Genomic DNA, 27294 nt, shown 5'->3' on the forward strand with positions numbered 1-27294 from the left:
GCATCTCCAGCTGGGATTTCTCCAGTAATTGCACTAGGGAGCTCTCAAATATGCCTGGATCATTCCCCGCAGGATTTGCCTGAAGAGTCCCAGCAAGCCTTTCTGATGGCTTCATCCAGAAAATCCTGAATAAAACTCAACAGCATTTCTTGAGCAATCCAATGGCTGAATTCCTTAAGACATCTTCTTCTTTTTCTTCTTCTTGGCGTTACGTCCTCACTGGGACAAAGCCTGCTTTTTCAGTTCTTTGAGAACTTCCACAGTCATTAAGCGTTACGTATCCAACAAACTTTTTTCTTTTTTCTACACCGTACTTTTTAAATGGGCGCTGGGTGGGAACCCGGGTACCCTGTCGGCCACATAAGGGTTAACTGAGAGCTTCTTATGCCTATGATCATTTTGTATGTGTACTTCGTATGGCAGGCACGAAGTTGCGCTAAACACAATACGAAAAGTTCATAGACCGACTGGGAATCGAACTCGTCACCTTCAGCTTGGTCATGCTGAACAACCACGCGTTTACAGCTACGGCTTTATGACTTATCCGCATGGAATCCTCCAGACCAATGATAGGGTCTCCAGTTAGCCAATCCGGAGACGGCGGGTTCAATTCCCGTTCCAGTCGGGAATTTTTTTTCGACTCCCTGAGCATAGTGTATCATTGTGCTTGCCTCACAATGTAAAAATTCAAGCAATGGCAGGCAAAGAAAGCCCTTCAATAAATAACTGTGGAAGTGCTCAAGGAACACTAAGATGAAGCGAGGCATTCCAAGTCCCAGTGGGGGCGTCGAGCCATGAAGAAGAAGTAGAAGATGAAGAGGATAATCCTGCTGAATGCTGAAAAGTTAATGAAGAAATTACAACAGATTGCTAGAGGAATCCCATCAAGAATTTATAGAAACAATCTCAGAGAAATTGCAAAAGGAGGACCATATTAAAAGTTCGTGGAAAAATCAAGATGGAGCAGACATTCTGGGAGCATCAATGAAGAAACCTTTTATGATGTCACAAGAAGAATTTCTGGAGGAATCTCTTCATGCATTCCTGGAACAATTCCGAGAGCGATTTCTGGAGAAATCCTAGGAGAAATCTCTGGTCGAATCATAGCAGAATCTCTTAGAGGAACTTCAAGTGAATATTTGGGAGAATTTTGAAGTAATCCCATCACAAATTTCTAAAGAATTCCAGCAGAAAATCCTGGTGAAATCTTCCAAATAGCTAATCAGGTTTTAAAATTTAGAATAATGTATTGTGTTTTTAAATTTATACGAAAGAACACCTTAACTGAGTCACTAAGATTTTTTCAGATTTTTAGCACTTTATTTTGATAACTAAAATCAATTACAAAGAGATTTTTAAAATCACTTTTTGACAGATAGGCATCTGTTCGATACAAAATGCGACGAGGGGTGATTCGACAAATTGCTCCAATACAAATTTCAAACTTATTTTTAAATAGGTTCCCGGGCACCAAAACTCATGAAAATTTGGATTTTGGCTCAGTTTGGCATGCAGATTCAAAATATGGAATTATCTCAAAACCGCTAAAGAAGCCAATTCCAAATTCCTCCAGGAATACCTGAAATTGTTCATGAATTGATCCAGGGGTTCCTCCAATGATTTCTTTGTAAATTCCTCTTGTAATCTCTCCCGAGATTTCTTCAAGGATTTCTTGCATACATACATACATACACTTTTTTGTTCGACATCACTAAGACAAGACATAACCAACAATAGTACACCACAATACTCGGTTTGTGGCTACGCTCTCCATCCTCGGTCGCGCCCAATGCTCGCTAGGTCACGCTCCACCTGGTCCGCCCTCTCTGCGCTCCACGCCTTCTTATGCCTACCGGAGCAGTTGCAAACACCAGCTTTGCAGGTAGGGGAAGGAGGGGCATAACGCCCTGCTTAAGCCTTTTTGTCTGTATTATTGGCAGTTAAACAGAAAAGATGAACTAAATAGGCTTTTTCTCTATTTTGTTTCTCAATCTGTTAGTTTTGGTCCACTTTTTCCCAGAAAAAATAGTTTTTAATTGATTAAAAAACGTTTGAAAAATATACTGATTTTGTGACCATGTTTGTTTTGGCGGGGCAAAACGACTTTTACTGGAGGCAATATGCACCACAACAAGGAGGCAAAACGCCCAACTCGCAGCACACATTACCATTTTTTAGCAAGACTGGATATAAAACTCGTTTAGGTGTTCAAATCCGGTTTCAGTGTACAAATCCGTGTATTACTAAACGCAAAAAATACTCTAAAAATCAGATTATGAAAGAGTGTGACGATGGGTATTATCGGCAGGTTCGTTCTCTTCGTCATGGGGAGGGTTTTAGTCGGCTAAATTTCCTGAAACTTGTCCGTAAATTCAGCTTGGTTCGGAAGGATTTGAGGCCAACTCTGCGTTCAACAGCTTTCAAAGTACCACCCATGACGAAGAGAAAAAAAACTGTCGAAAATACACAATTTTCCCTATCAAGGATTTTCTATTCATTAGTTATTGCAATAAAAGATTGTAGTTAAACTTCCGAATTCATTTATTCTGCAAATTGTAGCAATGCTTATAAACCAATTGTGCTACGTTTATGATTCGCCTTTCTTAAACTGTAGATCTGTGGATCTATCAGACCATCAAGAAAATCTCGCAATAATAAAAAAAAAATACAGTTTAAAACAAAACCTTCATCAATTCATTTTAAGGAATTAATCATGGAACTTTCGATTATCATAACAAAAAAAAGCTCAAGAGCACGCCTCACACACCATTTCGTCGTTGGAACCACATTCACTATGATACCATACACGACATTTGAGGCACATCATCCAGCCTCACGGCGTGCATATGGTGAAGGTTTATCACAAAAAATTAGGCATCGCCAAATCCGCCGTTTTTCGAAAATATGGACTTCTAGCTTTCATTTAACGTGTTCCCCAAAAAAATCCACCGAGGGATCCCGAACAACTTTTTCAGAATACTGTTTTTCCCCATACAAAATGCACGGTTCCAAATTAATCCCTATTTCTACTTAACAAACATACCCAATTTTTGTATGAAAAAGTTCCCCCGATGGAATATTTCGATGTTGGGCTTGAATGAAAGCTGGTAGCGTTAACTTTCACGTAGCGTAAAAATTAGCGATGCCCATTTTTTTTGTAATAAATTTGTTCTACCAGACACACCGTGGCCTGTGCCATCCATTGAATCGCTGAAACGTACTCCACATGAAGGACAAAGGACGTCCATGTCAGTGTTAGTGTCCGCCTTTTTCCGTTTGTTTCTGCGCTGACCCTTTTTGATATTTTTTACTTCCTTTTCTGCGCTTTGCTTAAGCAATCGTTCACGATAAGCCACTGATGTTAGTTCTTCCGATTGCTCTCGTTTGCGTTTCTGTGATTTACGCTTACGCGCAGCAGGTGCAGGACGAACCAGCTCGGGGGATAGCTGAAATGTCGTAGCTTTTGTAATGTCCGGTTCATCTCGGACCGAAGGATCAAGGAGAGATACGGAATTTGGAGTGGTATCCAATTGCTGCTCCAAAGTCAGGAGCTCTGCTGCGTCCAACCTTTGAATGGTGACGGCACCATTTTTTTTCAACAGTGTAATAAACGTTCGGATCAACCGTTAGAAATTCCGAATCACCGCTGACCTCCCATCCGAACTCGGGTTCATTGCGTTCTTGGTTTGGAATCTCCAACTGAAGTACTTCACAGCCGTTTACTTGAATCAAATCGTCATGTCCTGGCATATCCTGCGTGGTTATGTGGCTGTTATCCTCGCAAATACTGATCGTCATGATCTAAAACAAATAAAAAAGTTAACAATGTTTAACATGAGTAGACCATTCTCAATAGTATTATTTTAATTGATATTATACTACAGATAGGATTCTCCACTGTTAGATAAAAGCTTACCTCAGCAGCAGTTGATGGCGTGGGTCCGATTGCTTCCGTTTGTACATTCTTATCCGCTGTACGGTTAATTGCGTTCAAATTGGTAGCGGCGGCAAAGTCAGCGTCAGAGAACAACCCCGTGTCGAATGGATAAATTCCTGTAGCTCGAAACTCTGCTACGGCATTCTTCATTGTTGCGGTTGCCTCAAACGCCTCGTTGACCAATGTTGCTACATCATAGACTGTTACGACCCGTCCTGGTTCTCGACGTAAAAGGCGATCGACGGCCTGGCCATACTTTGTCTTCAGGGGTCCCATAACAGAAACATCGAGCGATTGTAATTTGTGGGAAGTATGGGGAGGGATGGACAGGATACGGACATTATTTCGTGCTGCTTTTTCGATCATCTCGACGTTCTTAGTGTGGCTGGAGTGCCCATCTAGGATCAATAAAACTGGCGCTTCGGCTGTTGGTCTTGTGTAAGCCAGGAAATGATCAAACCATTTTGTACACGTAGCTACTGTGCTCCATCCACTTGGGTTGCATTCAAAAATCGAGCCAGCCGGAGCACCAATCTTGAGCGCATCGTTCATCCGTTGTCTGGGGAAAATGAACATCGGGGGCAAATACTGGCCAGCAGCAGAAACCGTCATCATAACGGTCGTGTTGACTCCTCTTTCTGCTGACGAGATTGCTCCAACTTGTCGTCGACCTTTGACAGCGAGCACTTTGGAAGACTTATTTGGGACCTAAAAATAAACAAACAATTTTATATTGACCTACAGTTTGTAGCACATGAGGCATACGGTGCTAAATCCAGTTTCGTCAGCATTCCAAATTCTGTCCGGGGAGTAAACACTGGTTCCATAAATCCTCTCCAAATTGTCGTAAAACACATTCACTGCTGCGCGATTGGATCCGGTACTGCGAGCCATTGAAGTTTTTTCGGGTGTCCGCAGAGCAAGATTCGGATGGCGTCGGCGGAATCCAATGTACCAACCCAATCCGGCGTGCTGCTTTTCCATGGCAAACGGATGGGTTATGTTGTTTGTCTCGGCGAACTGGAAGGCTAGACTCCTAACATCCTTACTGGTCAATCCGTAGCCGCAGTCGCTCATGCGGATTATGATCCCAACAAGGCGCTCTTCTTGTACTTCGTCGAAGATTGGAACAAAGTTTCCAAGGTGAGGAAGAACGACGTTTCCTTTTGTTCCGCCTTGTTTTTCCAGGTAGCGTCGAAGAGTGCGCTTTGGGATCGAATATTTTAGGCAAACACTGTTCGTAGATTGTCCCGATCGGACGTCACGGATGGCGCCTGTCAATTGGGTGACCGCCCAAGCACGACGGGTCGTTTTACGGATATAATTTCGCACCATTTTCAACCCGAAACCGAAACTATCGCGCGACCGCTTTGACAGCTTGTTTTGTTTTCGTTCGGTAAACTAGACAAACATTTCAAATTGGCTTATATGCAAAAGGTTGTTTTTTGGTTGGATAAAATTGGTGCATGAATTATGAAAAAAATATCGTATTTGACGAAATAATTTAGTTATGGTGTCATGTTTTTATATTTTAATTAAAGAAACAATCTCAATTTTTTTAAACAAGGAAGAAATATCGATTAAAAACATTGTTTTCAAAAAGTGGTTTGATCAACGAACACGTTCTTTTTGTTTGTGATGCTTGTTAAGTTGTATCGTTTTTTTTGTTAACTTGTGGGGCATTCTGCCTCATTAACAGTTTTTGTAGAAAAAATAATAAATAAAACAGAAAATATCGTTTTAATTTTAAACTCTGTGCTAAAACGAAGCAGAAATATATGCTTTAGGGTATACAGTAATTTACAAACCTTAATGGTTAAAAGGTTTTATGTAAAAGCTTACAAGAGATATGGGTAAAATTAGATGGCATTGTGTGTTATTATGAATATTCGAAATTTTGTAGGATTTATGGTATTCAATCAACTTTTACGTATGTGAACCATCAGGAACAAGAAAAAAACATTTTATTTTGTGTGATTACAAGGTGTTTAAAGTTAATATATACCAGATATCCACAAATGGCGTTTTGCCCCCGGGGGGCGTTATGGGACCTAGTCCCCTATTAGTAGCGTTTTGTACATGGTGCATTTGATGCGTGGGTGAATCTTTTTAGACCGCAGCTTCTTCAGGAGCACGTAGTAGGCCCGACCTCAGCTGATGATGCGCCTTCGAAGTTCGCGACTCACGTTTTTGTCAGTCGTCGGTAAGGATCCCAGGTAGACGAATTCCTCCACCACCTCGAAGATATCCCCGTCTATCGTAACATCACTGCCCAGACGGATCCGGTCATGTTCGGTTTCGCCAACCAGCAACTGGATAGTTCACCCGAAACCCTTACGCAGCTTTGCACACTGTCCATCGTTGCTTTAATCAGTCTAGTTAGCTTCCCAGGAAAGCCGTTTTCGTCCATGATTTTCCATAGCTCTGCGCGGTCGTTACTGACGTATGCCGCTCTGAAGTCGATGAACAGTTGAAGCGTTGGGACCTGGTATTCACGGCATTAATGGAGGATTTGCCTTACGCTGAAGATCTGGTCCGTTGGCGACCGGGCGTCGATGAAGCCAGCTTGATAACTTTCCACGAACTCATTCGTTTTAGGTGACAGACGACGGAAGGAAGCACAGGCCCCCCTCTTGCATCCCGCTCTTTCTCTTGTTTGTTTAGGAGAGTAAGTGAGAAAAAAGAAAAGCTAGCTACGCCAACATTTCTGAGCCTATCTTGATGAGTTCAGCTGCGATACCATCCTTACCAGCTGCTTTGTTAATTTTGAGCTGACGAATGGCACCCTGACGCTGAGGAAACGTGGGAGTTGGCTCATTTCCGTCCTCCGCTGCACTGGTGTCGTCGTTTCCTCCGTTGCCGTGGTCTCCCGTGCCTACGTTCTTCACGCCATTCATCGAAGTGCTGCTTCCTCGTTTCGATCACCTCACGTCCGTCCGTCAAGAGGCCTCCCTTGTTATCCCTGTATATTTCGGCTTGCGGCACGTAGCCGTTGCGGGATTCGTTGAGCTTCTGGTAGAACTCCCGTGTTTTTTGGGAACGACACAGCAGCTCCATTTCTTTGCACTCCGCTTCCTCCAGGCGGCGTTTTTTCTCCCGAAAGAGGCGGGTCTGCTGTTTCCGCTTCTGTTTGTAACGTTCCACGTTCTGTCGGGTCCCTTGCTGCAGCATTACCGCCCGCGCTGCGTTCTTCTCCTCCGAAACTGTTCTACACTTTTCGTTGAACCATTCGTTCCGTCGATTCCGTTCCACGTACCCGATGGTGCTCTCGGTTGCTTCGTTGATGGCTGCTGTCACAAAACTCCAGCAGTTGTCTAGCAGTTCTCATCGAGCTCGCCCTCGTCTGGCAACGCGGCCTCGAAATTCTGCGCGTATGCTGAGGCGACATCCGGTTGTTTTATTCGCTCTAGGTTGTACCGTGGCGGTCGCCGGTACCGTACATTGTTGATGACGGAGGGTTTTGGGCGCAGTTTAACCATCACCAGATAGTGGTCGGAGTCGATGTTGGCGCCACGATAGGTCCTGACGTCGATAATGTCGGAGAAGTGCCGTCCATCAATCAGAACGTTGACAATTTGAGATTCCGTCTGCTGTGGTGATCTCCATGTGTAACGGAGGCTATGTCTGAATAACGTGCTACGTATGGCCATGTTTTTAGAGGCGGCGAGGCCGTTTTCGTTCGTCTGCTGGTGGGCACTGAACTTTCCAATCGTCGGTCTGAATTCCTCCTCCTGGCCTACCTGAGCGTTTAAATCTCCTATGATGATCTTGACGTCGTGGCTTGGGCAGCGGTCGTACTCGCAATCGAGCTGCGCGTAAAATGCGTCCTTGTCATCATCAGTGCTTCCGGAGTGCGGGCTGTGCATGTTTATTATGCTGAAGTTGAAGATTCGGCCATTGTTCTTCAACCTGCACATTCTTTCATCGATCGGCCACCAACCCATCACGCGCCTCTGCATATCACCAATCACGATGAAAGCTGTTCCCAGCTCGCGTGTGTTGCCGCAGCTCTGATAGATGGTATGATTACCACTAAACGTTTGCACCATGGATCCTGTCCAGCACACCTCCTGCGCTACGATGCCGAACCTGCGGTCCTTCAGCAGATCGCGAGTATGCAGGTGCTCCCAATGAAGTTGAGAGATCGGCAGTTCCACGTACGGAATTTCCAATCGCAAGTCCTTTTTGCTCGCTGGGGTCGTTGCCGTTGGTCTCGGTTCGTATTATCCTGTTGCTGATTTTCCGTTACAATGGGTTTTTAACGGCTGGCTCATCCCGTAACGTGGGTAGATCACTTTATAATGGTGCGTTACGGTGTAAGATCTACCATACCAAATTCTGATCTTGTTATTTTTAACTTTGTTAATTTAAATGCAGGAAAATTCCAAGATCATAATTTGTTCTACTTTTTTTTTGTATTATGTTTTTCATTGTTTCAGGAGGATTCACGTAATTTTTGTCTATGTATGAAGAGATTTATTCCCGAAAATTATGTAACTGTTGTGAGACTATCACCATTTAATACTATTTTTTATTTCAGATGTACAAGCGGACAAACCTGCAGTCGGGACGCGAAACATCCTTCTTATTTTTTTGAAGGGTCAAGATCGCCATACCATTCGGTGGCGGTTAGACCACGTTGTCCGCGTCGTTTTTCTTTGAGCCTTGTGTGGTAATGTCGCGGGTGGGGATGCGTTTTTTTTTTTTAGAAAAATTGTTTTTTTTTTGGATTGCCAATCATGGTTTTTTACTCGTTTTACGCGATCTTGTTTTATTTTATTTTATTTTTTTTTTAGATAAATTGAGATGTTCTTTGTTGTTGTGTAACGCGATTTTTTGTTTATTTTTTTATTTTATTATTTTTTTTCGAGTCACCAATTTTTTTTTCCTTGCGTTTTAATCGGTTCTGCTTGTGACTCACACTTAGTCGAAACATTATTTATACAATAAATAGAAAAAATATCTTTACATTTTATTTTTTTCAACACGTTTTACGTTTTGCCTTTCTCGTACACTAAGTGTATTGGAAAGGCTATATGTTCACTCCAAAAATGACTTTTCGATAGATGGCCCGGAGGGTCGAGTCACATATACCAATCAACTCAGCTCGACGAATTGAGGTGATGTCTGTGTGTATGTATGTGTGTGTGTATGTATGTGTGTGTGTATGTGTGTATGTGTGTGTACAAAAAAAAACTCACATCACTTTTTGGCAGTAAACCTGAACCGATTTTAATGACCGACGGTTCCTTCGACGGGGAATCTGGTCCCATTGTTTCCTATTGAAAATGGTTTGGATCGGTCCAGCCGTTCCGGAGTTATGGCCATTTAGGTGTTCCGGACCGGTACCACAGGAAGGGGCCAGATATGAAAATGCATATAACACATGCATGCGACTCATCAAACCACGGCATTTTCGATAAACTGATCAGCGGTAAGCAGAAAAATAGTTTAAGACCATATCTGAAACGGTAGTGTTCCGGAACCGGTTCCGGGTGTCCCGCCGGAAGTGGCCAAATGTACAATTGTACCAAACCCATGCAAGCGACACATCAAACCACGGCATTTTCGATGACCTGATGGACAATGAACAGGAAAACCATCTCAGACCATATCTGAACCGGTAGTGTTCCGGAACCGGTTCTAGTCGTCCCGCTGGAAGTGGCCAAATATACAAGTGAACCAAACCCTTGCATGCGACACATCAAACCACGGCATTTTCGATAACCTGATGAGCGGTAAGCAGGAAAATAGTCTCAGATCATATCTGAACCGGTAGTGTTCCGAAACCGGTTCTAGGCGTCCCGCTGGAAGTGACCAAATATACAAGTGAACCAAACCCATGCATGCGACACATCAAACCACGGCATTTTCGATGACCTGATGGACAATGAGCAGGAAAACCATCTCAGACCATATCTGAACCAGTAGTGTTCCGGAACCCGTTCCGGGGTTCCCGCCGAAGTGGTTAAATCTGAAAGAGAAACAAACCCTTATATGCGTCACATCAAATAGCGGCTTTTTAGATTACCTAATGAACGGCCAGCAAGTGTTTCGGAATCGGTTTTGAGTGGTCGGAAGAGGCCAAATGTAAAAGTAAACCAAATCCAGGCATGTGACACATCAAATCGTGGCTTTTGCGATAACCTGATGAATAGTTAGCTAGAAAATAGCCTTACGTCACACTAAAGACAACTGGTAGTGTTCCGGAATTGGTTCCGAGAGTCCCGTCGAAATTGTCAAACTCTACATGTGACCAGGCATGAGAATGAGACTTTTTTCAGCTTAAGGACAAACGTCTTCAAATCCCGCTTCAACAGTGCATCAGAACTTCAGACGCACAAATCTCAAGAAGCACGCTCCAAACAACAGTGCATTTTATTATTCTGTTCTTGCTCACTTGCAATAAGCTTAAAATGAGAAGCTCATGTGAGCTGGTTTTGATTACGAAGAGATTTGTGCCCTCCAAATCGTGAGTAGGTGCCAAAGTCGGCCATTATGGCGGCCATTTTGGGATCCTAACAAGTCTGTCCTTAACGTTCATCGATACTGGCAGTAAAATAAAAACAAAACAACGGTAGCACCAATACCATCAGACGCCGCAACGACGGCAGTCGAGCAGACGCTTGATGGTTTTCGCTTCCCCACGAAAATTTTTATGAGCAGTCATGCTGAAGCGGGTGATTGCGAAAAATGTCAAATATTTTCAACTGCTAATAACTCGCTTGTTTTAATAAATAATTTAAATCGATTTGCACAAATATCTAGAGCACTCTCCTAGCTTTGTGATGCATGTAAAGAAGTTTGTCTAGAAGCGGTTTGAAACGTAGTAAAATGCGAAAATGGGAGAGACAGAAATTTCTGTGGTCGTTGTGCTCGAGTACTGGCGCTCTCGCGCTCAGAAACCGTTTCGAGGAAGAAGGCTGCAGGAAAAAAAATGTTATGACATTTATTTTTCGAACAGTTTGAGTTTGGCTGGGTCTGTGATGTTCGTGTGGAAAAGTGTCAAATGTACAGCCGGTAACCGTTTTTTCCAGTACATTTCTCATCCCTGCATGTGACACCTTCAATTTGCAGCGTTTTTGGTTAACCGATGAGCAGTTAACAAGACAATAATGTTAGACCATATTTGGTTCAGCCGGTAGTTACCCGGAATCAGATCCGGGTAGTAAAATGTTAAATTAGCCAAACCCATGGATGCGGTACATCAAATCACGACCAGTCTTGTAAACATTCGACACTTTTTACTACCTTCATTTCGTTGCCGCAGTCGGGTGTCAGTCGGCTTAGTTACATTCGTGCGCTATCGTTACCTCTTACCTACACACAACACGAGCAGTAGAACGAAGATCAGTAAACATAAGAAAGGGCCAAATCAATGTCATCTGCTAATATAAAATGTATCCATATTGAGTAGATTTAGCAAGCAGTTTTCATTTTGTATTTATGTCAATGTCATCAACATGTCGCTCGAGTTTTGTTGAAAGGATTTTTTAAAGCACGAGAAAGTCACGATCACCGCTAGGTGGATTAATTAGGGTTTTTTTTTTAATAAATTGAGATGTTTTGCCTTTCTCGTACACCAAGGTGTACCGAAAGGCTATATGTTCACTCCAAAAACGAAAATTTGATAGAGCCCCCGGAGGGGTCAAGTGTTATATACCAATCGACTCAGCTCGACGAGTTGAGATGATGTCTGTGTGTATGTATGTGTGTGTGTGTGTGTATGTATGTGTGTGTGTGTGTATGTGTACAAAAAGGTCACCTCATTTTTAGATAGTAAATATGAACCGATTTCAACGACCGATGGTTCATTCGACGGGGTACATTGTCCCATTGTTTCCTATTGAAAATGGTTCAGATCGGTCCAGCCGTTCCGGAGTTATGGCCATTTAGGTGTTCCGGACCGGTACCCCAGGAAGGGGCCAGATATGAAAATGCAACAAACCCATGCATGCGACCCATCAAACTACGGCATTTTCGATTATCTGATGAACTGGAAGTAGGAAAATAGTCTCTGACTATATCTGAACCGGTAGTGTTCCGGAACCGGTTCCGGATGTCCTGTCGGAAGTGGCCAATTAAAAAGTGAACCAAACCCAGGCATGCGACACATCAAAGAGCGGCTTTTTCGATAACCAAATGAACGGTAAGCAGAAAAATAGTTTCAAGCCCCGTTTGAACAGGTAGTGTTCCGAAACCGGTTCCGGATGTCCTGCCGGAAGTGGCCAATTAAAAAAGTGAACCAAACCCAGGCATGCAACACATCAAAGAGCGGCTTCTTCGATAATCAGATGAACCGTAAGCAGGAAAATAGATTCAGACTACACCAGATATATATCTGAACCGGTTGTGTACCGGTTCCTGCTGTCCCGCTGGAAGTGGTCAATTAAAAAAGTGAACCAAACCCATGCATGCGACACATCGAAGAGCGGCTTTTTCGATAACCAGATGATCGGTAAGAAAGAAAATAGTTTCAGACCATATCTGAACTAATTGTTTTCCGGAACCGGTTCCGGATGTCCTGCCGGAAGAGGCCAATTAAAAAAGTGAACTAAACCCAGGCATGCGACACATCAAAGAGCAGCTTTTTCGTTAACCAGATGAACGGTAAGCAAGAAAATAGTTTCAGACCATATCTGAACTAATTGTATTCAGGAACCGATTCCGGATGTCCTGCCGGAAGTGGCCAATTAAAAAGGTGAACCACACCCAGGCATGTGACACATCGAAGAGCGGCTTTTTCGATAACCAGATGAACGGTAAGCAGGAAAATAGTTTCATACCGTTTCTAAACCGGTTGTGTTCCGGAACCGGTTCCTGGTGTCCCGTCGGAAGTGACCAATTAAAAAACAAACCAAACCCATGCAGGCGAAACATCAAATCAACAAAAATGTTTAAAACGGACAGCAACAAAATAGTCTCTGACCACACTTAAGATTACGGGCAGTGTTGCAGAATCAGGATAGGATCCATTGCTGAAATTACGTAGGTGAACAAAATCGATGCAAACGATTAATATGTGTAAAAGAACAAAATCTTAATAAAAATTTAAGCGATCTTGTCAAATTATACCATTTTAGATTCCTGAGGATCAACGTTGTAAGGAAAAATTTAAATTTTATAGCACCCATCCCCTTTTGCGTCTAATTGCGAACAGTTTTGATGCACCTGGTTGATGCCACGCGCTCTGTAACACGGTTGAAATTTGAATGGGCTTTAATATGGGAAATTTCGCTTGCTTGCACTTTTTTTTTATTAAATTTCACATGAATTTTATAGGGGGATTAGGGGCATAATGGACACCCGGGGCGAAATCGACACCCCTGTTTTTGCCGAAACCGTTGACCTTTATGTTAAACTTTGAATGCATAAGTGTAAAGGAACAAGTTATTGTTCTATTTTCCAAAAGTACCATTTATATTACTTCAAAATAACCAAAATATCATTGAAATTGAAGTATGTTTTTCATATGGTGAAATTCTTATAATTTCGAAGCAGCAGCAAATAAGGTATTACGAGTGTTTGAGTGTGTCCATCATACAAACAAGTAAATTGTTAGCTTATCTACATGTATACGCAGATTTGGCAATGGATGAAGTATTATATTTTTGATCAGAACTTACTCAAAATAGCAATTTCAATGTTGTAGTCGATTCGGGGCGAAATGAACACTCGCAATTATGAATGGATGTACGTCCATTGCATACTGTTAGGCGTTTTAGAGAGTTTGGAAAAAATCAATCCGATTATGTAAGCCTAAAATTTAGTTAATTAACTTTGATGTTATGTAAACTCGTCTAAGATGGAGTATTATATCTGTGGTATTGATCTCCGTAAGCAAATTACTTAACTGGTCGATATTATCAAAGATACAGCATAAAATATGCAGGGGTGTCCATTTCGCCCCGTACCTTTCCTGCCAGCTCCAAAAAACACACGGTTTACAATTCACTATTTCTTCACAATACCGACATTCTACGTGCTGTAAATTATTGAAATACGTAGGAAATAAGTTAAAGTTGTAAGCCAACTGATAATTTGTTAAGTTTTTGTCTGTTATACAGGCCTAATATACTCATTTGCTTAGGGTGTCCATTATGCACCTAATCCCCCTAACTAATGATAATAAAATATAAGCTAAAGTGCGCAGAAAAAAAAATTGCCGAAATGTCTTGATACGGATCGGCATCCAGTGCTAGTGAAGGTGGTCAATCAGTCAACTGAGAGATTTGATATTTTTCAGCTCGGCCTATACGTTTAACATAGCGTCGGAATATGAGCCATCAATAAGTGTTCAGTCCGCAAAGCGAACTGAAGACTGAAAACGCACCATCAACATCACATTGCGCCCGTCGAATCCCACCTCCAATCAACCAGCAGAATTTAGCAGTCAGTCGGCGCATATTAAGAGCGAGCGCACAGTCGGAGCATAGCAAAACCACGAGTACCGAACAGTTGCTCTCCGACACAACCCGCACACCCGTGCAACGAGTGTATACGAGCGACCGAGACGACGACGAGAAACGTGTGACGAGCGAGGCGAGAACCCACGATATATCTATAGATGAGTAACCCGACGGAGCCAATACAGAGAGAGAGAGAACTTCCACGCACGGTGTACGCGTCCACTGCCGAGTGCTGATCATCATCATCGTCAACCATCATCATCACGCGCGCATCTAGAACGTTCCACCAGTTTCTAGTGCACATTGGGGACGGTATAAATATGCGCGCGTTGCGCGAAGTTTGAGTTAGTTTTATCGATCCGGCAAACGATCGCAATAAATAGAATTAGGTTTAGAGAAATATTCCTCTGATGTTTCCATCCACCCTATCCGAACCAAGCCTGGTTCTGGTGCCAGAGATCCAACTAGGGTTCTGTCCACCAGTTGTCGTGTACTATCAGCCGAGCGAGGCTGATACAGTCCACTTGGGAGTTTGGATACCATTCGCCTGCGGGCACCCCCGGGAAGGAGCTCCAAACTGCTCCTGCTCCCATCGGCACGGTCTCTGCGGGGACGAGCGCATCCGGTGAGGCCAACCGGCCAATAGCCAGCCCCATTCCATCCACCCTATACAGTCCACTGCGCGTGTGCTCACGCAACAATAAGTTTCCAAATTCAATTATGGCTTTGATAAAATTCTTGCTTTTCTGAATAAGGCTGACACAAATTTCGATTTTCTCTTATGTCTAGAGGGGTCCCCCTTGGAAATTTTGGTCGGAATTCAACATTTTGAAGAAGGGCACAAATAAATAAACCAATTTTTTTCAATTTTAAAGTGAAATTAGAGTCTTCCAGAAGTTTTTTTTATCAAAACCGATGAGTTAAGTGGTTTTGATAATTTTTTAATTTTTTTTTTAATAATTACATTTATTAAATATCAACTCCACCCCCATTGACGAGTCAACGAGCACTGTGACAAAAGAAGAAAATGAGATTTATTCCGTTCTAGAGTATTCTCAGGATTCAGGAACACTTCGGCTTATGGCCGGAAAAAATGTTGAGTACATATACGACGAGAAAGGCACTATCACCACTAGGTGGATTAATCTGGGTTTTTTTTTTGAGTTCTGACAGTTCATGGTCATATTAGGGTTGTCCAAAAAGATTCAAATTCTTCATGTTTGGGGTGGCACTGCATTTTGAATTGAAATTCAATGTAATTTCTGTAAAACGGCAACGTGTTCATTTTACCCACAATTCCCCTATGGGGCTGTCCATAAACCACGTGGTCATTTTTTGGGACTTTTCAACCCCCCCCCCCCCCTGGTCATTAGTCCATACAAAATTTTTTATTTGTCCATACAAAATGGTCATTGGCCGAACCACCCCCCCCCCCTCCCCAATGACCACGTGGTTTATGGACAGCCCATATGACGTACAAAATGACGATTGAATTGCTTTTCAAACTTGAACAACACTTATATAACTGAAATTCAATGAGTTAGGTAAAGTTTCAATTGATTCGTGGGACATCTCCAACTCTGCTCAATCATGGTCTAACAACTGATATTTACAATCAGTCTAATCTCTATAACTATCCTTTGTAGCGACAAAATTGTAGTATTTGTCCACAATTACCGTTGAATACTTTAAGTTTTTCGTGATTAAGTGTACTCATAGAGAGAAGCATATAATACATGTGCATGTACCCAACCCACCACCATCATTAGTCCGAAAAACAATGTCCAGATTGCTTAAAACCCTTCTGCGTGGTGCAGTGCTGCTGCTGCATCATCATGGAGTGCATCGTGTGTGTGCAATGTGCTTGCTTTCATCGACCCCGATAGGCCGGCCGAGCACGCTCGAACGGATCGTTTTCCAGGAACCGATGTGAACGAAACAAGCAAGTTTAAAATTTCCTCTTTCCCTCTCGATGCACAAAAGTAATAACCGGCCAAACACCAAACTGGCATTCAGTGTGCAATGTGCCCGGGTCCACACCCACATGCGGTTGCAACCAATATTAATTTTAATTCCACGTCAATCACACCCCTTTCGGGTTCCGGAACGCTTTTTGTCTATCTACCGCCAGGGTGTACTGGACACAGTCCTCTCTCTGTGGGGTGTGGCTTGCGTTTTTCTTTCCGAATGGCAATTTATGGAATTATGAAGTTCTCTGTGTTGTAGGATTTAATTGACGGCCGAAATTGGATGGAGGTTCCCGGGGATGAAAAATATTCATAATATAATTCTTGTGACATAATAATGCAGTTTTTAATGCGTTTCAATCTGTTGGAAAAAGTACAACACACTCACTTGCTGGGATTATTCATCCTCAATGAGTTGAATGTGGTTCAAGCTTAGTTCTAGAGCACAGTTATGTATTGAAATCATAATATTTCATTGATATTTGTTCTAGATTTGTTTTTTAATAACTATGACTCTATTAGCATAATATGCTTTTCAACAAAATTGGCCATAACTCGGGAACGAAAAAAAGTGCATTCCATAAGTTTCAGCGATCAAAGCTTATAAAATAACCTTCCCAATAATATTTTTTTGAACAATTTCCGCGAGTTCGGGTATAGTTTTTCCGGTTTATCTTTATGAACTTTCTCAACCGTGGAAAGTTATGTAGAATTTTTTTTCCATTTCATATTTTTTTTTTGGATTCATGAGAAAGTTTACTTTCATTTTCTAAAACAAAAATTGTTTCTACGATACTTCTTGAGTTATGATTTTTCTAAGTAAGTAGTGTCAGGGGAAAACAAAAAAATCCACCTGAGTTTTCCGGGAAAATGGGCGACTCTGATTTTTTCCAATTTTTTTGTTCATATACCCATGAGCCCTGCCTGTGGAAAAAGTTGCTTGAAAATCTGAGACCCTTCGGCCCAATTTATACGATAATAAAAAAAAGTTGGAGGGGTTGTATACTAGACACGACCGCAAGTCTGACGTTGAATAACGTCCGGTTATGCATTAGTTTCAATTATTGAATGCTGTAATTAACATTGCTAAAGACTGTGATGCGACATTTTGATTTAATTTAGTTTTATTGTAGACGGCGATTGATAGTGCACCGCATAGCATCTCTAGGTTCCATACCTCACATTTCGAGTAAATGTCAAATCCTCTAATAATCCTCTTTGAGATGTTGCTTGAGCAGTGTTTGACGCCAGATTGATGCAGATTTCAGAAACTCTCCCACAATATCAATGCTTTTGCTGGTTTTTGAAATTTTGAATGGACGCGACAAGACTTGACCTGCGAAGTAGTTGGTTTTAACATATTTCCATAAACCAATTTGTCAAAACTATTTAATAATCTTTACCTATAACAGAATTGTCTTTGTAACCGTTCATTTTATAAGAATTTAAACTGATGCAATCCAACAGATCATTCAAAATGCAAATCATCAAGCTTTTGCTAATTGGTGAACTGGATTCACCATATAGCCGAGGCGGTAAACGCACGGGTATTCAGCATGACCATGCTGAGGGTGACGGGTTCGATTCCCGGTCGGTCCAGGATCTTTTCGTAAAGGAAATTTCCTTGACTTCCTTGGGCATAGAGTATCTTCGTGCCTGCCACACGATATACACATGCAAAATGGTCATTGGCAGAGGAAGCTCTCAGTTAATAACTGTGGAAGTGCTCATAGAACACTAAGCTGAGAAGCAGGCTTTGTCCCAGTGAGGACGTTACGCCAAGAAGAGGAGAGGAGGATTTAAGGAGTTTAAGGAGTTAATTAAATAACTAAGAATTTTCAGATATCGTATACTGTATACAGTTTTCTTCTAGATTGTGTGGCAAAAATGGGCATAGAAGTGTTCAATTTTTGCGGAGACAACACACATTGAAATTTGGCTGGGAAATATCAAGGATGCTATAAGAATCATATATATTTCCATTACTCCGTTTGCAAAGTTTATGCTATTGTTTTAAGACTTAGCCGGTTTTGACATATTTGTGACCTGGCGCGTCGTTTAGGAAAATTATTCGGGTCATTCTTGTGGGGAACATTTTTGAAGCCCTTAGAATGGCTGTTTAATTTTATTTGTTGTACAATAATCGTTCAATTATTGCATGGAGTGAAAATCGGTAGTTATGCCAACCAAATCCAGAACGGCATCGGTGGCGTTGACTTCGATTGGGGTTTTGCGATGGCGATGCTGCGCAAACTCGGGGCAAAAGAAAGCCCTCGTTATGTTGCCGCGCACCAGTTTGAACTGGCTATTGCTCCACTGGCGCCGCGTACAACGATACGAAGGAGAGCGTTACAACCGACAACCACCGCGCTCGGCTTGCCAAAGCATACTGATGGAAAACGCAAACGGAGAAACTGGCTAGCTCTCCTTCGGTGCAAACCCTTCGAGGGGTCAAGAAAGAATCATGGAAGATGAGAAGAAGCAGTTTGCTTTTATACGGCACAATGGCCTGGTTTCCCCTCTCGAACGTGATTGGTTAGATGTGAGGGGAGTAAAATTCAACGATGCCATACAAATTTATCTGCAATAATTTATTGTAGCGGAATAATAAAATATACTTAAATGATTATTATTAGCCATTGCCAATAAGTTTCCAAATTCAATTATGGCTTTGATAAAATTCTTGCTTTTCTGAATAAGGCTGACACAAATTTCGATTTTCTCTTATGTCTAGAGGGGTCCCCCTTGGAAATTTTGGTCGGAATTCAACATTTTGAAGAAGGGCACAAATAAATAAACCAATTTTTTTCAATTTTAAAGTGAAATTAGAGTCTTCCAGAAGTTTTTTTTATCAAAACCGATGAGTTAAGTGGTTTTGATAATTTTTTAATTTTTTTTTTAATAATTACATTTATTAAATATCAACTCCACCCCCATTGACGAGTCAACGAGCACTGTGACAAAAGAAGAAAATGAGATTTATTCCGTTCTAGAGTATTCTCAGGATTCAGGAACACTTCGGCTTATGGCCGGAAAAAATGTTGAGTACATATACGACGAGAAAGGCACTATCACCACTAGGTGGATTAATCTGGGTTTTTTTCGTTGTTTTCGCGTTTTTTATTTAAATTGAGTTTATTTTTTCTCGGATCGCCATTTTTTTTCACGCGTTTCAAACATTTATTGTAATGTTCCGATGACCCTGGAGGGATCGGTTCTGCTTGGGCCTCTTACTGAGCAGAAACATAATTATTTAAACAATAAATAGAAAAAAAAATCTTTTTTGATTGCCGGCTTTCAAAAGATACAATTTTAACCAACTAAACAATCAATGCCGTGGGTCCATCGTCAGCTTTTCAGGCGAATCCTTGACCTACATAATACATCTCCCAACCACCCACTCCGTAGTACTTATGGGAGTGTCACTGAGTCGGAGGCCTCTTATATAAGTGCTACATAAACATTTCCTTCCCCTATCCCAAGTTACGGTAAAGATGGGCGTGGCCGGGAATAATGACATTTGTGCTTTTGATATTCTTGCATAAGATTGGAGCGATGTTAACTCCCCAGCTTTGTTCCGAAAAGCAATCCGAACAAGATTAGCAAAAGGTACATGAATGTTGTTAGTATCCAATCTACGAAGTATACCGTAACTACGCTAACGCTAACGCTAACAATGGGTTTTTAACGGCTGGATCGTAGGGCCTACTTTACGGAGGACCATAGTGCAAAGGTGAGCTTAGAGTCCTTCCCTGGCACTCGAACGTTGATCAGGTGCCCCTAACAGGTTCAGGGTTGCAGAAGCAAACACCCCCTTCCCTGTCAGCCCACGACCAAAGTTCCCACCGGGGTTAATTACCCGATCTTCCCTAAAGTTGCTCGTAGTTTCCGGCTGGTACCACGAGGAGGTAGGGATAGGAGCTGCTGGGCAGATGCTAGTGGATTATAATGGGATCTATATTGGGCAGCATACCCAGCCTTAACCGTGCCGAGGATTTCTTGCAATATCAGCCAAAACTCTTGCTAGGATTCCTTCAGAGACTCCTATTAGATTTTTTTCAAGAATTCTTGCTGGGATTTCTCAAACGTTTTCTGCTAGTATATTTCCAGTAATTCATTTTGGGAGTCATCAAAAATTCCTGTAGGATTCTTGAGGAATCCCAGCAATTTGTTCTTGGAAGCTTCCACTAGAAATTCCAAAATAAAACCAAGCAGCATTCCTGGAGCAATCCCAGCATGAATTCCTATAAATATCTCAGGTGGATTTCCGGCAGTAATTACTGGGATACTTCTAAGGAGATGTTTTTAAGGAATCCTTGTAGAAATCCCTGATGAAATCACAGCAGGAAATTTTAAAGAAAACTTTAGAGAAATCACAGCAGGGTTTTCATATGGAATCTCATCTGCATCTACACGAGGAATTCCTGGAAAATTTCTGAAGGAGTCCTGGAATCGATTCTTTTCACAATTCAATTTGTTCTTCGAACACGTGTTTCTGTTGTGTATGCATGGATGTCAAAGCGTTTCAACATGTTTTTTCTACTACGACTGGTTAGCCTAGTATAGCAAAAATATACATATAGAAAAAATGTGGTATGGTTTTGTTCCGAAAATTTTCAAACCTGCTATGTTTGTTACACCTTCAACCAAATGATAGACACATTTCTAGCCAACAGACACACACAAAGCCTGCAAATTCCCATCTTCATCCATAACGATCCACTAAAGCGTGATTGGAATCAATCAGAAACAGGAACAAGAATCGAACTTTGAAGCAAAAATCGTGCATTTTTTATTGCTCCGCTGCATTCTGCATACGTCTACGTAGCTCTGGACTTGCCTCGGCAAAGTGCTCGGCAAAATGACACTAAAAAGTGCAGCGCAGCAAAAACTGTTTCAATTAAAAGCAGCACATGTCAGAATCGATTGGGATAAATCATACTCTTCTGGACCAGCAACGGGCGGCGGCGCGGCAATAAAAAAAAATGGGAAGTTTCGCTACGAATGTCGATTTTTAATTGCATGCCCGTATCGTATAGTCTACATTACCTGCAATTGAAGAGGTTAGTCGGTTGGATTGCTTCTATGCGGCGTGGTGTAGAAGGAGAATTAGAGCGAGTTTGAGTTGAATTAGATAGTTATATTTTAATTGGAAGAGTTGAATGATACTCTGAAGCTAAGTGTAATTTAATCTACGAATTTTGTTCTAATAATTTTTATTGTTTTTAAATATAGAGACTTGATAGATGTATTAAAAGCACTTTGAACAAATAAAAATGCCACTGAGCTTTTGCTCAAGCAGACGAAACCACTAGCCTGAAAGGCTTTTATGCTCCAAGTAAAGATAAAGATAAAGATAAAGATGTTTTTTACTTACTCACTCAACGCCAATTCTATTGTTCCTACTACCTAAACCTAGAAATGTTATTATAATATTTTACGTATTATGTACTGTATACCTTATTGTTTACTTACCATGGCTTTCTCCTTTTGTTGATTGGACAAGATACTCGATCCGTTAAAATTGAATCTAGGGTCAAAGAAGATCGCAGCGCGAAAAATGTGATTTCCAAATAGCTTCTGCTGTCGCCGACCCATGGGCGAAATCAAATAAGGCATAAACCTTTTAGTCTCATCTAGACTAGCAATACGACCGTACGCTCGGATCCATTCTGGATGAAAATCTGAAAGCGTAAGCTGTAGTTTTTGCACAGCTTCCCTACAATGGTTGAGTGGCTCAAATCCCATTACATACTTTTCGATAAAACTCCATTCCTTTGAAAGATCTGAATAAAAAACAAATTCTGTTTACCGCTAAGCACACTTTGAGATGAAAACAAGTAAAAAATAAAATACTCGAAAGTTCAAGAATTCTATGATGAAGATATTTTAGGACGAGGCTGTATATGTATATTGTTTCAAATAGTTGTTAGATAAAACCCCATACAAAAGCTTAAAAATCTAGCATAGGTCTCGCTCCGCAAACAAACAGACGTAAAATTTCGAGAATATTTCGAATTTAATCATAGTCATTGTTGGCGAATTCACACCACCGCGCCTTTACTGCCTTCTTTGAACCACTCTAATGTCGGACGGCACCGAACTACAATCAAGACGGTCATCTGCACTGGGTGGTATTGAACACAACACGGAGTGACAGTCTTCACGCGGTGAGTCAACAAAAAACGTACCTAAATGATATGTCAATTATCATGTAGTGAAGAAGTGCTAAGACTCACCAAGATCAAGTGCAGTTATTTTGTGCAAATTTACTACAGATTATTGCTTAAACAAAGTGAATTTCTTAATATTCTTACGAGGTAGACTACGCTCTAGAACTGTTTCGAATTTGTATAAACTTATAGATATTATTTACGTAGATACGTTGAAATCCAACACCAATAGTTCTATAACCTAAAAGTCGCATACACAGAAATTACATCTGCTACTACTGCAAAGTACGGCAGGTTGAACAGTCGACTGCTGCGACTATGTACGGAACGTGTTCTGCACAAAACAATCGATGCCCAGGACACAATACGAGTAGATTTGACTTGACTTGACACGGAGGGAAACGATACAGCAAATTGGGACTAAACGTAAGTTTATTTACAAAAAAAATGAAACAAGTACTTATAACTATTATTATTTACACACACATGAATTCACACGTTAAAACTGTATAATTTCTCAGGATAGTAATAATTCATCCGGAATGTAACCAAACCATAAGCTGCGGTTGTTTCATTTTCCGTATTATTATTGCGGAACCTCCTGAATCTGTTGACAATTTCCAACAGTCATGTTATCATATTCTCCTAATGCGTATAGGACTTAATTTGACAAATTATGAACTTGTAGGCGGTGGTGTACAAACGTCATACTCGTACAAATACGATGCGAGCATCATCGTTAAGTTTGTGTACAATCGAAATTATTAGTGTCTTATGTTTGTTTACTTCTTGTTCGTCATTTATGAATAAATTTAGATTCCAAGAATATTACTCACCCAAATCGACGTATTGCTTTCCCAGATTGAGCAAACTTCTTACATTTCTTTCGGATCTTCTTCAAAATTTCCTTAAACTCAGTTTCGCGGCATACATCATGTACAACCAGCTGGGTTGTATGGGTTTCACATCGAATGGTTGTGATGAACTCGTTCTTCGAATGTTTCGTATGTTTCGCCTATAATATCGATTTCCTGGTAACTAGACAGTTTCAAAGCGTCTTATCCGGTTGTTACAATATCCCATTTTCACCATATTGGATGCGTTATCAATGGTGATCGAAATGACTTGTCCAACCTCAAGTCTGAAGTGCTTCATCACCATGATTAGTTCTTCTTTGAGATTTTGTCCCGTGTGTCGGTTTATGCAATTCAATGATTCCTGAAATATAATGTGTAACCAAAAATGGGTAAGGTAGCCTTAAAAAATCAGAAGATTGAAAATTGCCTAATTTAGTGTGACATATTTTATACATGGTCCTTAAGTGTTTGACTAAAACAAAGTATAGGGTAATTTTCTTATTTTCAACAGTTTTGTCCTCTTCGTCATGAGGGGATTTTTTGCCGAATTTCCTGAAACATGGCGATTTCATGATTAAAAGGCTTTAGAAAACTAGAAGACAACAATGCTGCCGGAAACCGTATACGATCCCCTTTACATTATTATAAAATAGACACTAAGGTTTGCTCCAAATCCATGGCTTACACTTACCGAGTGTCCTTTTGATGATGATTCCGTGATTTGTAACGTATTGGCAGTTCACATCCAAGAAGCTTCGGTACATCTTTGACACAATGTCTCGTTTCAATGAAACAGTCAAACCGGCCAGTTCCTGTTTGTTGAACCAGTTGATTCCGTCAGCGGTTGTCTTGATGTACTTTTCAACATTATGGCGATTGATTTTGAGGTCAAACGCCTTGAGCAGAGACTCCAGAATATCTCTAAACCCTTACCAGTCAATAGCCTTGAACAGAAGTTCGTGCAGGGTATGAATCTTTACGATCCCGCCAACAACCTTTTGTGTGGATGTGCAAATAACAACAGAAGGGTCGGGATTGTCGTCTTTGTTCAGAGATGGTTCCCCGATCACAACAAGTTGTAAGCCGACGGATGTGCAATTCGGAAATGTCGTGTAAAATTCTGCGACCGGAAAACCTTCTGCATGTAGGTACAATTCAGCTCCAATGCGTAACCATTTTCTCCGCTTTCACGGTTACTTGCTTGGTATGGGCCAAAATAACCGACTTTTTGGTTAGTTTTACCTTCACTTCGGTTGCCACCTCACTGTTTCTTCTTTTACGTTCGGATTGGGCACTGGAAATGGAAGCGATGCTGTGGTCTGCTTGGTTCTCCGTGGCAGACGAGTTGGACAGATCGTCGTCTGTGTAACTTCCGGACATTTTTCACAACTTGGATTTATGATTACCAATGTTTACAAACTACCGAACACAAAATTTTGTTTGACAATGGTCCAGTGACAGCTCTGACCGAGTATTGGTTCATCTTCCTATACAAATATTAAGGTTATGGTTCATGATCGAATAATTCATTATTCAGTGAACCATTTGTTTGCGAGTTTTTCCAAGTTCGTGAACCAACCAAAAAGAAAAAGCATCAAATAATGCGAACCAAGCATCGCAAACATAATCCGCACACAGAGGATCGTGAGCCGACAGCAAAAGTTAATGCAGAAGTATTTGATTTTGTTCATGATTTTCCACTACTGTGAGTGAATTCCGACGCACAATTTCTTCGAAGAGAAGAAAATTTTCTTACAGGTGGGCAATGGAAGAAAATTTCTTCTCTTCGAAGAGATTGTGCGCCGGAACTCGCCCACTGGTGAATTATCATTGCACTCACAATAGTGCATATTTAGTCCAACTTCTAAGCCAACTCATCAGTGAAAGTGAATCCACTGTTCAGATTTTGAGTAACTTTGATATCATTCCTTGTACTCGACATTTTTTTTGTCACTTGCAGAAGGCTCCATTTTGAACAGATTGATCAAGTGATGATGAGATCATTCCGTTCCAGAGCTTCCTTATGTAATGACGGAAGATGAAAGTGCAAAATACCCATCTGCTCGTTGCTGCAATGGTTACCAGAATGACGAGTCAAACGATTGTTTTTCTTCTCAACCGTTTCAACCTAGTTCTCTCTTCAGATCGTCTCGCTCCCACCAATACAACCGTAACAACAAGTTACTTCCAGCCGACCTCTCACACGTCAGCTCAATTCGTTTGTCCTATAATGATGACATCCTTCGTTAAGTTCTCTTTTGTTTGGCCTGTTTACATGCTCATTCGGTTAGGGGTGCCAAAAACAACACGTCATTTAATTTTACTAAACAACTAAGAATGTTTAATCATTTAGGAAAATATTACAACCTCAACCACCAAACCTTAGACTAAAAGAATGAAGCCCACATTGTTCAGTTTACGCTATGAGGGATGCAGGATCCTTTCAACAGTTTGCCCAACTCTACAACCGGCTCAGCAACGGCTTGTTTCGAAGCGGCACAAGCTCTGCCTCTCTCTTCTGGTTTCAAAAGTTGAAGTCGGGGAGTGGCGTACATGTTTGCTGATGTAAATAACTGACTCAGAAAAAGCGAAATAAAAGTGTTTATTTCTCTGCTGAGAAATTTCTGCGTCTTTTCCGATTTATTTCTAAAACGAGATGGTTGTAGCTTCTTTATGAATTTTTGTCCTAAAATGTCAGAAATTTATCGGATTCTTCAATGGTCGGTGTCGTTGTTTCGGCCCAGCGAGCTGAAAACTGCTCTGTGTCAACCCCAGAGGGTGCATATAAAACTGCTTCTCTTCTTATATGGCTTGCACAGGACGTCCTCCTCCTCAAGATATTCCTCTTCATCCGCGGAATACTGCTTCTCGATTTAGTTCATATCATAATGGATGTTCATTATTCAATGAGAAGAGCTCCAAAGAATCTGGGAAATTAATTCCGTCGTTAATGGTTGAAATATTCAGAGTCCAATAATGCATCTTACTTATTTACTTTCAGTCCTGGGCACCCACGGTGGTTCAGAGGGCCGAATTGAAAGATTTTCATCCTGGGCGATTACCAGCCATCGCCTTGACATGTGGCTAGGTCAAATTTCTGTCGACTTGCTTAATTTCGTTGTTCAGGCTGCGCCGCCATGAGCCTCTGGGTCTGCCTCTGCTGCGATGTCCTGCTGGGTTCCAGTCTAACGCTTGTTTGCAGATTTCTTTTCCGCCCCTGCTTAGAGTGTGGCCGACTCACCTCCACTTTCGCTCCCGAATTTCTGTCGCTATTGGCTTTTGATGACATCGCCGATAGAGCTCCACGTTGGAGATCCAATTGTGAGGCCACCATGCACGAATTATATACCGCAGGCATCTATTGATGAAGACCTGCAGCCGTTGAGTGTTCTCCACTGATACACACCAGGTTTCACTGGCGTATAGTAGCACAGATTTCACGTTCGAGTTAAAATTCGGATTTTGGTGCGTCGACTAATCTGGTTGTTTTTCCATACATTTCTTAAACTGGCAAACGCAACCCACGCCTTCTTGATCCGTGCACCTATGTCGATCTTGGTTTGACTACCAAGATATCCGAAGCTTTCAACATTCTCCACTACTGATTGTCCAGCTACCGTAAAGCTGGAAGGTTTGACTGTGTTTACATCCAACGATTTGGTCTTGGACGTTGATGGTAAGACCTGCCGCTGAGGAGCGATTGGCAAGATCATCGAGCTTGCTCTGCATATCAAAGCGCCGTTGAGCTAGGAGAGCAACGTCATTTAGGTGCTCCATGTAATGGGCTGTCACAGCAATCCACGATTTGGTTCACGGTTAATCGCCCTTACCAGGATCATGTCGATTACGATGAGGAACAGTAGCGGTGATGGTATACATCCACGTCTCACTCCAGCAACGACACGGATGGGATCGGACAAAATACCGTTGTGCCGTATTCTGCACGAAAAT

General features: G+C 41.5%; 1 protein-coding gene and 1 pseudogene across 1 annotated transcript; both read right to left on the minus strand.

The window, feature by feature from the left end:
- Positions 1-3194: 3194 nt before the first annotated feature.
- Positions 3195-5938, minus strand: LOC115261634 (uncharacterized). Its single transcript, XM_062842273.1, has 2 exons — positions 4703-5938; positions 3195-4645 (listed from the first exon to the last, which is right to left on the minus strand). The coding sequence occupies exons 1-2, from the start codon at positions 5270-5272 to the stop codon at positions 3830-3832; spliced, it is 1386 nt and encodes a 461-aa protein (XP_062698257.1). The 5' UTR covers positions 5273-5938; the 3' UTR covers positions 3195-3829.
- An 18817-nt stretch (positions 5939-24755) lies between these two features.
- Positions 24756-26194, minus strand: LOC115261633 (uncharacterized; annotated as a pseudogene).
- Between the last annotated feature and the right edge of the window lie 1100 nt (positions 26195-27294).

This window comes from Aedes albopictus, chromosome 3, assembly GCF_035046485.1.
Source record: "Aedes albopictus strain Foshan chromosome 3, AalbF5, whole genome shotgun sequence".
NCBI lineage: Eukaryota > Metazoa > Arthropoda > Insecta > Diptera > Culicidae > Aedes > Aedes albopictus.

What these genes read in the sequence shown, in the direction of transcription:
- LOC115261634 (XM_062842273.1), bottom strand. Translation starts at nt 5,272, where the DNA reads ATGGTGCGAAATTATATCCGTAAAACGACCCGTCGTGCTTGGGCGGTC. An exon ending in ACGAAACTGGATTTAGCACC is followed by an intron (nt 4,646 to 4,702) that starts GTATGCCTCATG and finishes GTTTATTTTTAG; the next exon opens with GTCCCAAATAAGTCTTCCAA.